Consider the following 13,932-nt stretch of genomic DNA (forward strand, 5'->3'; position numbering starts at 1 on the left):
GGATATATGTATATGTATAGCTGATTCACTTTGTTATACAGCAGAAACCAACACAGTACTGTAAAGCAATTATACTCTGATAAAGATATTAAAAAGAAAACAAACCAGAACTTAAAAATATAGTAAGGGCACACTTTCGTAATAAAGAATGGTCCTTCCCAAGAAAACACAGTTGTAAACATGATCTCATCCTATCAAAGATACTAATAACAAGATATATTAAAAGCTTTGAGTGAATAAAAATAGCCCAGAATTTTGTTTTGCAAATATTTCAGCATGACAGTAAAACTTTCATGTGTTTGTCAGTTTAGCAATTTATATTTCTCAACACAACAAGAAGTAGAACTTGAATATCCAGATTCTTCTGAAATTTCATTTTTTCAGGACCATGTTGGAAAATCCAGTTTTACACAGGTATTTTGAGCTAACCTGAAGTAATGCTCTCAAAGCTATTTCACCCGATTATTACTCTTCAGGATGATTTGAAATAGAGGAGCAGCAGCCACTGAACCTCTTACTGCTTCTCCTGCCTTCTACCCATAAAGCCAAGAAAAAGAAGGACAATAATAGATTTGGAGTCTTGACGTGAAGGCTGCTGGATGGGGGCTGCAGCATGTTCCCTGCTCAGGAGCCCCTCTCTCCAGAACAGAACAGTCACGAATTTACACAAGAGGTAGAAAACTTTGCATAATTCCTCAGCATTAAATCTTAACAGTAGAGACAAAACTAGCTTTTTAAAATTTCTCCTCTCAGCTCTTTCAGGAGGAAACATATAGGCAGGGAGAATGAGTGAAAAAGATATTGAGTTAAAAAGTAAATGGAACATTAAAAGTGGCTTTAGCATACAGCAACAAAAGCAAGACTGAAATAATGCTTTCTAGTAAAGAAAACAAGATCACGATTGGGGCTTCCCTGGTGGCACAGTGGTTGAGAGTCCGCCTGCCGATGCAGGGGACATGGGTTCGGGCCCCGGTCCAAGAAGATCCCACATGCCGTGGAGCGGCTGGGCCCGTGAGCCATGGCCGCTGAGCCTGCGCGTCCGGAGCCTGTGCTCTGCAACGGGAGAGGCCACAACAGTAAGAGGCCCATGTATGGCAAAAAAAAAAAAAAAAAAAAAAAAAAGTCACCATTGGATCCCAAAAGGAAATTTCACATGCTTTCCTAGATGTGGCAATAATTTATTGGTTTCTGTTTCGTTCTAGTAAAGAATGCTTTCTAGTAAAGAAAACAAGATCACCATTGGATCCCAAAAGGAAATTTCACATGCTTTCCTAGATGTGGCAATAATTTATTGGTTTCTGTTTCCTTCCTGTGTCGTAGTCATCTTTAGCGTAATGTCTTTGTATACCAAGGTATAGATTTCCCAATAGGAACATAAAGTACCGGAAACTGGTGAGGCCAGTTAGATTACCCCAAACTGTGGCGGGAACCACCCTGGACAGGACCAAGTTTTAATTACCTACCAGTAAAGCCACAGGGAAGCAAGATCCATGTTTCCTTCATTTGGTCATCCCATTTGCAGTCTTACTCAGACAAGGAACTTTTTAAAGCCACCATTTGTATGAGATGTAAGTAGTCTCTAGAGAGAGCAGTCAAGGGAAATGAGATCTGAGAACCAAGAGAAAAAGCAGAAATAAGAGCGCACTTAAATGGAAGACCTGTTTATTGATGGACTACCAAAAAAGTACAATGTGGTGTCTAAGACTTGAGTTACAGCCATCATACTTACTAGCACCATGGCTTTAAGACATTGAGTATTTTTCGTAGTGTCTAAATTACCTGTAAATAAAAGCACACGTTTATTAAGCATTTCCTATATACTATTTAAAGTCCTTTACATATTTTAACTCATTTAATCCCTATACCCCAAGGTAGTTGGTACTGTAATTTTCTGGTCTTAAAGATGAGGACACTGAAGTACAGAGAGGTTAAGTAACCTGCCCAGTAAATGGGGAATCACGGCTTAAATCCCGGGAGTCTAGATGATTAAACTATATGGTTATCCAGTACATAAACAGACTCTAAATAATGATGAAAAATAAAAAGAATGATACGAATCTCTGCTCTGCCTGCCTTTCCAGCTGTTATGAAGATTATATACATCCTTTCTTTTAACAAAAATTTACTTACCTTTAGGCACTTTGCAAACAAATGAGACATTTTCTTTGTCTTCAGGGGAGCTAAAAGATTAGTAAGTCAATAGGCAGTTGTAATACCTTCGGAAAAGGGCAATGTCTGTGGAAAGGGATGCACCGGACTTTGAGAGATCTGGCCAGGCAAGGCGAGCAGCCTGCTTCGAGGGGTTACCGCTAAGCTAAAGGAGTTAGCCAGGCAGAAAGGTGTGCAGGAGGAAGGGCTATGCGCTCACTAACTCTCGTTGTCAAGAACATTTGGGGGGACCACAGCTCCATACGGCTCAGGCAGAGAACATGAGAGGATGAGGAAGTGGTGAGAGACGAAGCTAGACATGTAAGCAGTTCCCTCATCACGAAGGGCCTATGTGAGGAGTTGGCATTTATGCTGCAGACAAGCAGTGGGGGGCTACTAAAGGCTTTAAAACAGGAAAATACATAATCAGATGAATGTTTTTGAAAGATAACTCTGATTGCAGTCTAAAGAACAGTTTGGGGGCTTCCCTGGTGGCGCAGTGGTTGAGAGTCTGCCTGCCGATGCAGGGGACGTGGGTTCGTGCCCGGGTCCGGGAAGATCCCACATGCCACGGAGTGGCTGGGCCCGTGAGCCATGGCTGCTGGGCCTGCACGTCCAGAGCCTGTGCTCCGCAACGGGAGAGGCCACAGCAGTGAGAGGCCCGCATACGGCAAAAAAAAAAAAAACAACAGTTTGGAGGGTGGAGAAGCCTAAAGATGTTTCCAAGAGCCAAATGGGAAGCTGCTTCGGTAATCTGCATCTTAAAGGATGGGGATCTACATTAGAACAGATCCAGTGGGCGATTAATAAATATTTGCAAGTTAGGATCAGCAGATGTTGGTGGTTGACTGTGGGATGAGGGAAAAGAAGGTTTCAGACTTGACCAACAAGATAGGTGCTTGCACCATTCCCCAGGGTCAAGAACATACTCTTACCACATGAAATAAGGGACATGAAAATGCTTTGTAAACTGTAAAGTACAATATAAATGTTAGTTCTCTTGGTTGTAATGGGGGCAGAAATGACTACCCTAAAGAAGTTCTCACCAGCTGGGAAGATAGACATGATACCTACTATAATGAAATAATGATACCTACTACTAATACGAATATAACTAATGAAAGTGCCTTTATGTGCCTAGCACTGTTGTAAGAGTTGTACATATATAATAACTTATTTAATTCTCACAACACTCTATTTTACAGATGAAGAAAGTGAGCCATAGAGAGGTTGCCTAATGTCTCATAGTTAGTAATAGTGCAACTGAGAAACAAACCAACGCTGTCTGGCTCCAAAAGCTCTGCTCTTAACTACAATAGCATATGTCTCTCTCTAAGGCAGACGAAAATTAGTATTACAAGAAAAGTACGTGTAGTCATGAAACAGAGGAAGTTAATATTAATAAAACCCAGAGCGTAGCAGTAGGAAGCAGCGTTTTTGCTTCCTAGAAAAGCATTCATTGTTGAGAGCAGACCTACACTCAATTCTAAGACCCACAGAGTTCTGATCTCCAATTATCCTACAAAATTGTAATGTGCTAGTTTTGTCACTAGATGATGCTCGTGCCACGGTTCTGAATATCTGGCCTCGTTCCTGAGAGGTATTATCCGCTCTAGTGGTTTGGACAACTAAGAAGTACATCAGTTTTCATAACCAATCAAGTGTTTTGTTACATTCATGCATTTTATTATTAATGTACCAAATTATGATTTTAAAAATTTAGAACGGTTTTATAAATAATCTGGCTATACTCAAATAGAAGTTTCTTTTGTTTCTTCAAATTGCTATGAGTAATCTATGAATTATCTGATCATTTCTCTAGCAACTACTGTCTGATATACAGCATTAGCTTTTACTGCTCGAATTCTTTAAGGGACCCAGTGCTGGGGATCTGAAAATTCGTCTCTTGCCTCTGAATGTTCTGCTTTCCTAAACTTCAAAATATCATGATAATAGTCATTTTGACACCGAGCCCTCTCTTAATGTGTTTTTTCTTTTAACCTGTGTTTAATCATTAGTTTGTACTAATGACTAGTAGCTTTTTAGTTTTAGTAGCTCCCCACTCATGCAACAATACATCAGCTTTAGGTACTACATATGTATGAGATTTGCTTGTATTATCTAACTTTTGTTGGACATGTAGACTCCAGAAATCCAGGAGCCATAGATGACTTAAGTCTAACACTGTCATTTTATACCTAGTTCACCCTGATGTCTTCTGAGCAATGTGAACTTCACAGCAGAAATCTGAAAAAATAGAAAGATATTTCACCCATCTCCAAAAAATAGCTTGGGAAGGGGCAGTTCTTGTAATAGCTCACCACCCTGCATTTATCACAACTACTCCTCTCTTAACAAGAGCCCTGAGGTTCTCCCTTTGACTCTCTCTCTCTATACACCCCACCCCAGGAAGCCACTCCCTGCCATTGCTTTAAGGGGCCCCACTGTTGTAGGTACCTCCTAAATCTCTAGCTCTAACCCCCATATTTCAGTCTTCCCACTTGCTGTTTCCACCAGGATATCAATGTATACCTTAAAACTCAACATGTGAGAAGGTGACACGTCTCCTCCAAATCCTCACTTTTTAACTTCTACTAACGACTTCACTATTTTCCCAGATACCCATTTTTAAAACTGAAAATAGTATTTCTTTATGACCCCTTATCCAATTCAATGCCAAGTCCTTGGCAAGACGTTCAGGGTCTATTCCAGTTGTCTTTTCCTGTTTCTTCCTCTGCCTCACCGATGTCTTCTCATCTGAATGACGGCGATATCCCCCTAACCCATCTTCCTGGCTCTGTCCTCTCTTCCATCCATCTCTTGTATCCATAGCATTTTATTGCGTTGGCCCAAAAGTTTGTTCAGATTTTTCCGTAATATGTTATGGAAAAACCTGGGACTTCCCTGGTGGCTCAGTGGTTAAGAATCCACCCGCCAATGCAGGGGACATGGGTTCCATCCCCGGTCCGGGAAGATCCCATGTGCCGCGGAGCAACTAAGCCCGTGTGCCACAACTGCTGAGCCTGCACTCTAGAGCCTGCGAGCCACAACTACTGAGCCCGCGAGCCACAGCTACTGAAGCCTGTGTGCCTAGAGCCCGTGCTCCACAACAAGAGAAGCCACACAATGAGAAGCCCGCACACCGCAACAAAGAGTAGCCCCCGCTCGCTGCAACTAGAGAAAACCCATGCAGCAACAAAGACTCAACGCAGCCAAAAAAAAAAAACAGACAAACTTTTTAGTCAACCCAATACTTTCCAAAGCACTTTTCTGTTTGCCTATCTCACTAGAAACCTTCACTGGCTCATTTCTTTTACTGAGTTGAGCACCAGCTCCACAACCATTGTCCACAATGTCCATAACGTGGGTGTGGGGGCACCTTTAAGTCTTATCCCCTACAAATGTCTGTCACTGCTCAGCTCTAAACAGCCACCAAGCATCTCCATGTTCAGGACTTTCCCATTTCAATGCCTCGGTTCTTGCATTGTTCTCATTAGTAGCACCTACCATCCGTGCCTTTTAAAGCCTGCCCTTCAAGGTTCATCTCGAATACCACTCATTCAATCAAGCCTTTTCTACTATGTCTAATCTGTAATTATCACATCTCCTTTGCACCCCATTAAATATTAATTGTTTGTATTTCTCATTCTGTATTTATAATATCTACTGCAGTGTTTTGGACATTTTTCTGTCTCCTCTGTTTTAAGTTGTGGGGATCATGAGTTCTGTATAATTCAGTCAACTAGGCAGGGTCGTCATAAAACAGGAAACATAATGTTTAAAAGCATAGATTTTTGGAATCGGTCTTAGTTCTTTCATTTATTAGCTGTGTGCTAGTTAAGCAGTTGCTTACCTGCTCTGAGCGTTGATATTATCTATAAAATGGGAATAAGAGTCGTTACCCCAGTTCTTGTTACAAGAATTAAGTGAGGTTTTTATGCAGGGGCTAATAGATGGTAATCACTCAAAGGATGCTTACTCTTGTCAGTGTTCTTTTTATAGTCACTCAGTCACTGTACAATTCAGATGCACAGGAAGTTTAATGAAACTGAAGGGGGACTTCTAGCTAAAGACCAAGGTAGAAAGGAAAATATTGTATTAAATAATACCCCAAAGTAAAAGCCCATGCCAGAGAAGAGGCCCCCAAGGATGTAGGTGTTATCCAACCCTGGATCCCTAGGCCTCACCTAATGCCTGGTACCGGGCAGGTGTTTAATAACCATTGGTTGCACTCCCGTAGTTAGCGAATAAGGTGCCATATATGTGTGGTGATCGTGAAGACAGAGAAGATGATCAGACAGTGAAGGAAACTCACTGTCCACCACCTTCTGTGCGACTGTTAGGATTTACACTGTGATAGCGAATTGGCCTGACTGTGCGTCTGCTGGTCAGGCCAGCCTGTCTTCTAACGGTTTTAACGGAGACCTTGCCGAATGCGGGTTTAAAAAGAGGTATCAAAGCATGTGTCAGAGAGAGTGCACTTCTGAAAACACGCTTTTGACTATTCCTAAGTACAGATTTATGTAACACTAGGTTCAGCTTAATCAGATCTTTGGGACAAAGTGAGAGACAATGATATAATAGTAGGTTCAGTCCCTATACTACACTCCCTTAAAAGCTTTTCCTTCGGTAATTTAAGAAAAAAGTTGTCTTAAAAACAAAAAGTAATGGGATTTCCAGACAGAAATCTGTGTTTAAATGGCATGAAGGCTGTGGTTCAAATCAACAAAAGCGAGGAAATCCAAAGTTAAACTTTATCCAGACTGTTAGGCCATTTTTTCCAACTCTGTGTGTGCCTGTGAGCAGCCCTCCTTTTGAAGTTCCTGGCTCTGACAACCAAAATCCACAAATTGCTCTGAATTACAGTACTCTGGGTCTGCTATTTAATGGGAAAATACCCTGAAGATATATGCTTACTTGCAAGTGTTTTTAGGTATAGCCACTGTACACCCAGGAGCCATGAACCTGGTGGGTTTTTTTCTTTCAAGTTCCTGAAATCCCCATCTGCACCTAAATCAATCCTGCCTTATATCCAGGTGGAAGAATTTGTATAACATTTGTGTTGCTAACACTGATGAAGTTTCATATTACAGCTTATATGACACAGTTATAATTCAAATGCATTTACAAAATGTTTCTTTTCTCTCTTTTCACCAGACATGGCGATGACTTGATTGTAACGCCTTTTGCCCAGGTATGTATCATGCTGGCCTGCCTCATTCTCGCTCTGTCTCTGGGTGTAGTTTCTAAGTGTAGCCTCTAAACCTGCCCATTCCTCTCCTTTGTTCCTAACCATTCCTAACAGTGGAAACATTTTACTTATAGGTCCTTGCCAGCTTGCGAAGTGTGAGAAACAACTTCACCGTACTGACAAACCTCCATGGAACACCCAACAAGTAAGCATGCACTTTTTGTGGAGTTATAAATCCTTTCCATAAAGGCGAAACCCTGAACAGCACTAAAAAAACCCCACAACCCAACACTAATGCATGGAAATTTGCCCTCCTAGCTAGGTTAGGATACATGATAAAATTTAAAGTAGGATGGATCACCATAGTATTTTAGAACTGGTAAGATGTTAGAAATTAGTCCAGATCTTATTATCTTTGTGCCTTTAACACTTAGTAGACAGGAGTTCAACAGATGAAAACATGAGATGGTTTTTTTTTTAACCTTTGTATTTACCACTTGAAAGTGTGAATGCTCATCAGTAAAGGCCGTAAATTCTATTAAAATTCTTTTGGAATAAACTATTAACGAGTTCAGAGAATTCAAACGTAAAATGACACGTACCAAAAGTGCAGGTCCAGGTTGCCTATTTTTTGATAATATATAAACAGGCTCATGTAATTTGATGATAAGAGTGTGATTATCTTCTCTTCGGCCCTTAACGAGCTGCATAAGCTTGGCCATTTCGACTAACAGGGCTGAACATTGGTCTCCTCATCTGTGAAATGAAAGGTTTGAACTTAATAATACTGCAGTAATTTTCTCCTCCGAAATCATTTCAATCTGTGGGTCTAAGTGCTATGCCGTTCACTATCCAGCAATGTAAAACTCATCACAGGGATCAGAAGGTCATAGAATCAGTGATCCTGGGATGGTAGGGCTAGAGGAGAATGTTGAGAAATGACTCAGCCTCTTTGTTTTACAGAAGGAGAAATCAGGCCCTCAGAAATCCAGCAAGTTGCTAACAACCACACCATAGGCTAAATATGCACCCGGGCCAAATTCTAAATCTCCTGATTGTCTCAGCTAGTGTTCACTATAGGATACCCTGTCTCTCCAGTCTTTGTGAAATTATTCATTGACCCCCTACTTTGCTTTTATCCAAATTTTTATTGTGTGGAGTTGTTAAAAGCGAGAGTGAACCCTGCTTTGAATGCTAACTTTTTCATTCACTGTTCTATCCCGTTTCCCGGAGCTTCCTGTGAGAGAGTCCTGCATAGCCCCATGGAGTTTTCCCATCGTTGGTCTCTCCTCTTCTAAACTGTTCTCCAAACTGCCACCAGAGTCCTCTTTCTCACTTGCTGTTTGGCCATGTCACTCCGCAGCTTGAGGCACTTCAGTGGTTCACTCTGATCATTATGATAAAGTTTAAATGCGTGTGCTTGGCCACAAGGCACCGCATGATCCAGCTCAAGGTACTTTGATAGTTGATTGGGTTTATGTTAGATGCAGTATACAGGAAAGCTAGAGGCTTGCCCAGGCTCATTTGCAGTGGTGCTCCCTGTTTATTGTTAAATAATTCACTCAACAAGTATTTATTTAGTGTAATATTCATCCACACGTATATGTGTGTACTTAACAAATATGTATTGGGCACCACCTTGTACTAGGCACTGGTGATATAATAGTGACCAAAACAGACAATTCTCTGCCCTTTCAGGGTTTACATTCTGATGGGAGTGCCAGGGACTACAGAGGTGTACAATCAGACCAGGTCTCTGGCCACATGGAATCACATTCTAACAGTTGTGGCCTGGTTGTTCCCTGCATGTTCTACTCCATCCTAATTATGGACTTACTGTTCTCGTTTCCTAGTGTCTCTCTCCACCTGCCAGTGATTGCCTCACTGAATCCTGCTTGTCTTTTATAACACTCATTTGTGTTATCTTCACCAGGATGCTTGCCCTGACCCTGCCAAGCCTGGTTGAGCGCCCCCCAGTGGCCCCAGAGCACTCTGCAAATCATGTATGGATCTCTGCCACGACCACTATACTGTGTGTCCCCATAAGGACACTTGAAATTTACATTTACTTTTCCTTGACTTTCTAAGAATTAGCAGAATGCCTGACACATAGTGTGTGCTCCATAAGTATTCGTCATGCATATAAATCTCTGAATTACTAATTGTTAGAGAAAGACCACCAAATGTTTCAAAAATTATTTTTTCGGAAGTGATCCTTTCCATTCTTCCATCTTTTTTTCTTTACAGGATATGGCCTCTGGGGCCTTATTTATTGGCTTCATAACTCAATTCTACCAACTGAAAATTATGTGACTTGGGCAAGTTATTTCACCTCTCCAGAGCTCAGTTTCCCAATCTATAAGATAGGGTTGTTCTGAGGATGAAATGAGTTACTATTTGTAAAGCATTTATAACAGCATCTAGCACATAGTAGTAGGTGCTCAATAAATGTGAGTTATTATGAGTGATAGTTACATTTCTCTTGCTGAATCCAGAAACAGTACAATACTTTGGAGTTTTCACATCCATTATCACAGTTATCATCACCGTAAATGATGTTTATGACCCACATGTTGCCACCACACTATGAACAAGGAAACAAAGCTCAGGGAAATTAAATGACTAGTGCAAAAACAGCTCACTTCTGATGGGATGAGCAGAGCCAGTGTTGAAACATAGTATCCTGGTTCTCTTGCAGTGTTCTTTTGTAGGAAAACTCAGTTTTTTTTCCTTCCTCTGTAGAGAAAAACCCAGTTCCTCCCTCCCGGGTTTGTCTTCCCAGTGACTCTTCTTTACTAGTCACACAAAACACTTCACTTCTGACACATCTGGTCACCAAATACGTGGAGGTTTTCCCCTCACAACAGCAAGAAAATGTCCGACACCAGCTGGGTGTCCCACAGTTTAACTCAATCCTGATGCTATCTGACATAGCATCAGATCCCACAGGTTAAGGGCTCAGTTCCACAAGATTGCCCACCGCCTCCCTCCCCACTCCAGACACCAGTTGTAAGCTTAAGTTATCATCTTTGCTTGTGACCCACCAGCTATAAGATTCCAACAACACCCCCCTTAATTAATTTCATTAATTTGTTCGAGCAGCCCACAGAACCCAAGGAAACATGTACTCATGTTTACCAGTTCATTAAAGGATATGATAAAAGATACAGGTGAACAGCCAGATGAAGAGGGCAGAGTCTGAGAGGGTCCCGAGTGCAGGAGTTTCTTCCCCTTGGAGTTGGGGTGCATCACCCTCCTGGTGTGGATGTGTTTACCAGCCTAGAAGCTCTCTGAACCCTGTATTATTAGGATTTGCTGGAGGCTTCTTCACGTAGGCATGAGCAATTATTAACTCCATCCCTAGCCCCTCTCTCTTTTCTGGAGGATGAGGGGTAGGGCTGAAAATTCTAAGCTTCTAATCATGGCTTGTTGCTTCTGGGGACCAGCCCCCATCCAGGAGAAATCCAGGACCCCACCCAGAGTCACCTCATTAGAACAAAAGATGCTACTAGTGCCCTTATTACTTAGGAAACTACAGGGAATTTTAGGAGCTCTGTGTCAGGAAGCAAGGGTAGAGAACAATATATGTATGTTCTACTATCTCACATCTTTCCATTTACTATACCTATTCAGTCTTCTGGGTTTTGGGACGAAATCTCTGAAGGCTTTGGAACAGAGTCATTTAGGAAGAACTCATGGAATAGCTGAAGGTCAGAGAGGCTGAGGCAGAGACGTGAGCTAGGAGAGCATTTCAGGAATTAAAATATGAAGAGTAAAACCCTGAACCAAGATGATGGAGGTAGGAATTGAGGAGGAAGAGATTAATAAGGATACATTCCCAAGGCTTCTTTAACATAGCAGGGCTCAAGGCCACTACAATGCACAGCTCCAGGGAGAAGGGGTGCCAGTGGTGATGTGTCAGGGCGTTTTCAGTTACTGGTTTGTTGGCATGGGCTCGGAGGTCCTTCCTCTGTTAAAGCATTGGGGAATTAAGCCTAACCCTGCTTATTATAGGCTATCAGCTGAAGCTACTTTCTCGAGATCAGATTTTTCCATAGCCTTGGGGGTTTTGAGCCACATAAACCTCCATATTTGCCATATACAGAGTGCCCTAAGACCATAGTTGCCATATAGAGAGCTCACCCAGAGCTAATTCTCACACTCTGGCTGAGGACCACCCTCCAAATCATGGCTGTTTGTGTCACCTCTGGCCCAAACCACACTCGGCAAACATAATAGACCAGCAGTAGAATAGTTGCATCTAATGATCATTCCCAAATCCATACGCATATTTGTACAGAGTTGATCCTCTTACTGAGTTCAAGTACTTCCTTAAAACCAACATGTCCACCACTAGAGCTTCACCAAAGGGAGTTGAGATTGCCTTGGTCTAGTTTGGGCTGAGAAGTGAATGATGGAGCTGCCTGGCAGGGACAGGTTGGAAAACTGAGGGTCCATTTAATGCACTTTATTCTATTCCTAGATAGTCAATACCCTCAAACAAATAAAAACAACTGAAGACAAGAATATCTGTCAGGAATGGATCCACCATGCTAAGAGCATTCCCCCTCCCACCCCAACCCAGATATTCACTTATTTCAACAACTGAAACTATAAGGTTCATGGAACTCAGAAGTTGTTTTCTGGGATATTTGACTTGGGTTCCAAAGTGCTACTCCTTGCCTTGAATGTAACATTTAAGCAATAATTATGTCCTTGGAATGGTTTTCATGAGACATTTGGATAATGTGTTGTTTTTATATGAAAAGGAACTCCCACATAGAACTATAATTCTCATAAGTCAAGATTTCCTTTATCTTTTGGCTCTTTGCTCAGCAAAAGCAGTTCATTGTCTGTCTGAGCTTTACCACCCAAAGGGTGAAAATCTCAGAGTTCCTATTGAGGTGATTTCCTTGCACTTCCTTGAAATGTTCTGTTGAGGGATGCTTGAGTGGGCTTGTATTTCTTTGTCCCAGGAATTTTGAAACTGTAGCTTTCAGAGTTGTTAATTCAGATAAGCATTCCCTAAAGCATTTACTGACTTTAAACAGATTGATGGAGAAATCACATGTGAATGAGAGTACCTACATTCATCAGACTGATAACCAGGCAATTGAGCTGGGAGCAAAGAGCTGTCCCCATCATCCAACTCTGTCCCTAACATCACACACATCACCGGTGGCTACCGGGAGATCACATAACATCACTGTATCCATGTTCTTCCGAGGTATAATTAAATGAACATGTATGAAATCTTTGAGAAAGAATTAATAACCACTAGATTTTTTTTTTCAGTCTTTCATTGCCTTGTGTTCTTCGGCATGGGATTTAAATTAACTGAGAATAATAAAAATCTTGAGCATTCAGAGCTGGACAGAACCTAGCCAAATTTCCTCAGAGTAAGGGAGGAAATATATGTAAAACCTCTCACACAGGAGCTGGCACTCTGTAAATTAGCAGAAAATGTTAGTTGCTGCCTGTTCTCCCCAGGTGAGGAAGAAACTGAGAAGTTCAGTGAGTTGCCCAGGGCTATGTGGTTAGAAGGTGCCAGAACCAGGATTAGAATTCCTGTCTTCTTATTCATAGTCCAGCTCTTTTTCCACTGTGTTATTCAGGGCTGGAAAGTATTAACTGCTGTGGCCATATTATCCTCCCTATTAATATCACCATCTTTACAACCCAGGTGTAGAACTTATGATTCTTCTGTAAGTTAGGGACCTTTGGGCTCGTAATGGGCAACCAGTGCCATTTTCTTCCGGCACTCATCACAGTTTTCTAATTGGTACTCTCATGCCCCACAAGCAATAATGCAGCGTCCAGATGTCATTCATTCATTTAAATGTATCGAGCTTCTTCTTTGCACCAGCTCTTGAGAAAAAGTGATGAACCTTTATAAACGTACTCCTTGCCTTTCCAAAACTTACACACACAGATGCTCACTCGAATTAACAACTCTATATAAAGGTTATATTTTCAAAATAACTCCTGGGACAAAGGAGTTTATGTAAATTGTGTAATTTTTTAGAAGTCATTGGGAGGATCAGGTGCTATGTGTCGCTGTGCCATTAAGAAAGCAGAGATTTCCAATATTGAGGGTCTCTTGGTTCTATGCCTCTTTTCACAGAAGTCTTCTTTGGAACTCAGGAAGATAGTTAAAATAAAAGTATTAAAAAAATATATTATCAGTCTAATCAACAGCTATTGACTACCTATATCGTACCAAATTCTTTGCCAATTACAAGGTTACAAAGATGAATGAGATTCAATCTTTGTTTAAATTTCTCACAGCCTAGTTGAGACAGACAAGAGAATGGGAATTGTAATGCAGTAAGAGCAGCGCTAGGGTGGGGCATAGGAAAGTATAGGTAGCCCAGTGACTAGTCACAGGAGGGAAGGATCCTCTGAGGTGATGCCGAGTGCAGTCCTAGAACATGTGAAGGAGTTTGCCGCTTAAAGAGGAGAAAAGTGGTCAGATGAGCAAAATATGTGCAAGGGGTCCAGCAACACAAACATATTCTGAGTCTGAGGAACAGTGAGCAGTATGTAAAACCAAGACTATAGAGGGAAAGGAAACCAGATAAAACATTCATATG

The 13,932-nt window shown here is 41.5% G+C and overlaps 1 protein-coding gene across 2 annotated transcripts in view; it reads left to right on the forward strand.

Moving 5' to 3' along the window:
* The window catches only part of PDE4B (phosphodiesterase 4B), a 618,793-nt gene that overhangs the window by 492,029 nt on the left and 112,832 nt on the right, over window positions 1-13,932 (forward strand). For both annotated transcript variants that reach the window (XM_065885940.1, XM_065885988.1), the window contains 2 exons: window positions 7,306-7,342; window positions 7,474-7,544. In XM_065885940.1, the coding sequence (XP_065742012.1) occupies window positions 7,306-7,342; window positions 7,474-7,544 (108 nt within the window). The remainder of the gene's footprint in view (window positions 1-7,305; window positions 7,343-7,473; window positions 7,545-13,932) is intronic.

The sequence above is a fragment of the Phocoena phocoena genome, chromosome 1, assembly GCF_963924675.1.
Source record: "Phocoena phocoena chromosome 1, mPhoPho1.1, whole genome shotgun sequence".
In the NCBI taxonomy this organism is placed as follows: Eukaryota; Metazoa; Chordata; class Mammalia; order Artiodactyla; family Phocoenidae; genus Phocoena; species Phocoena phocoena.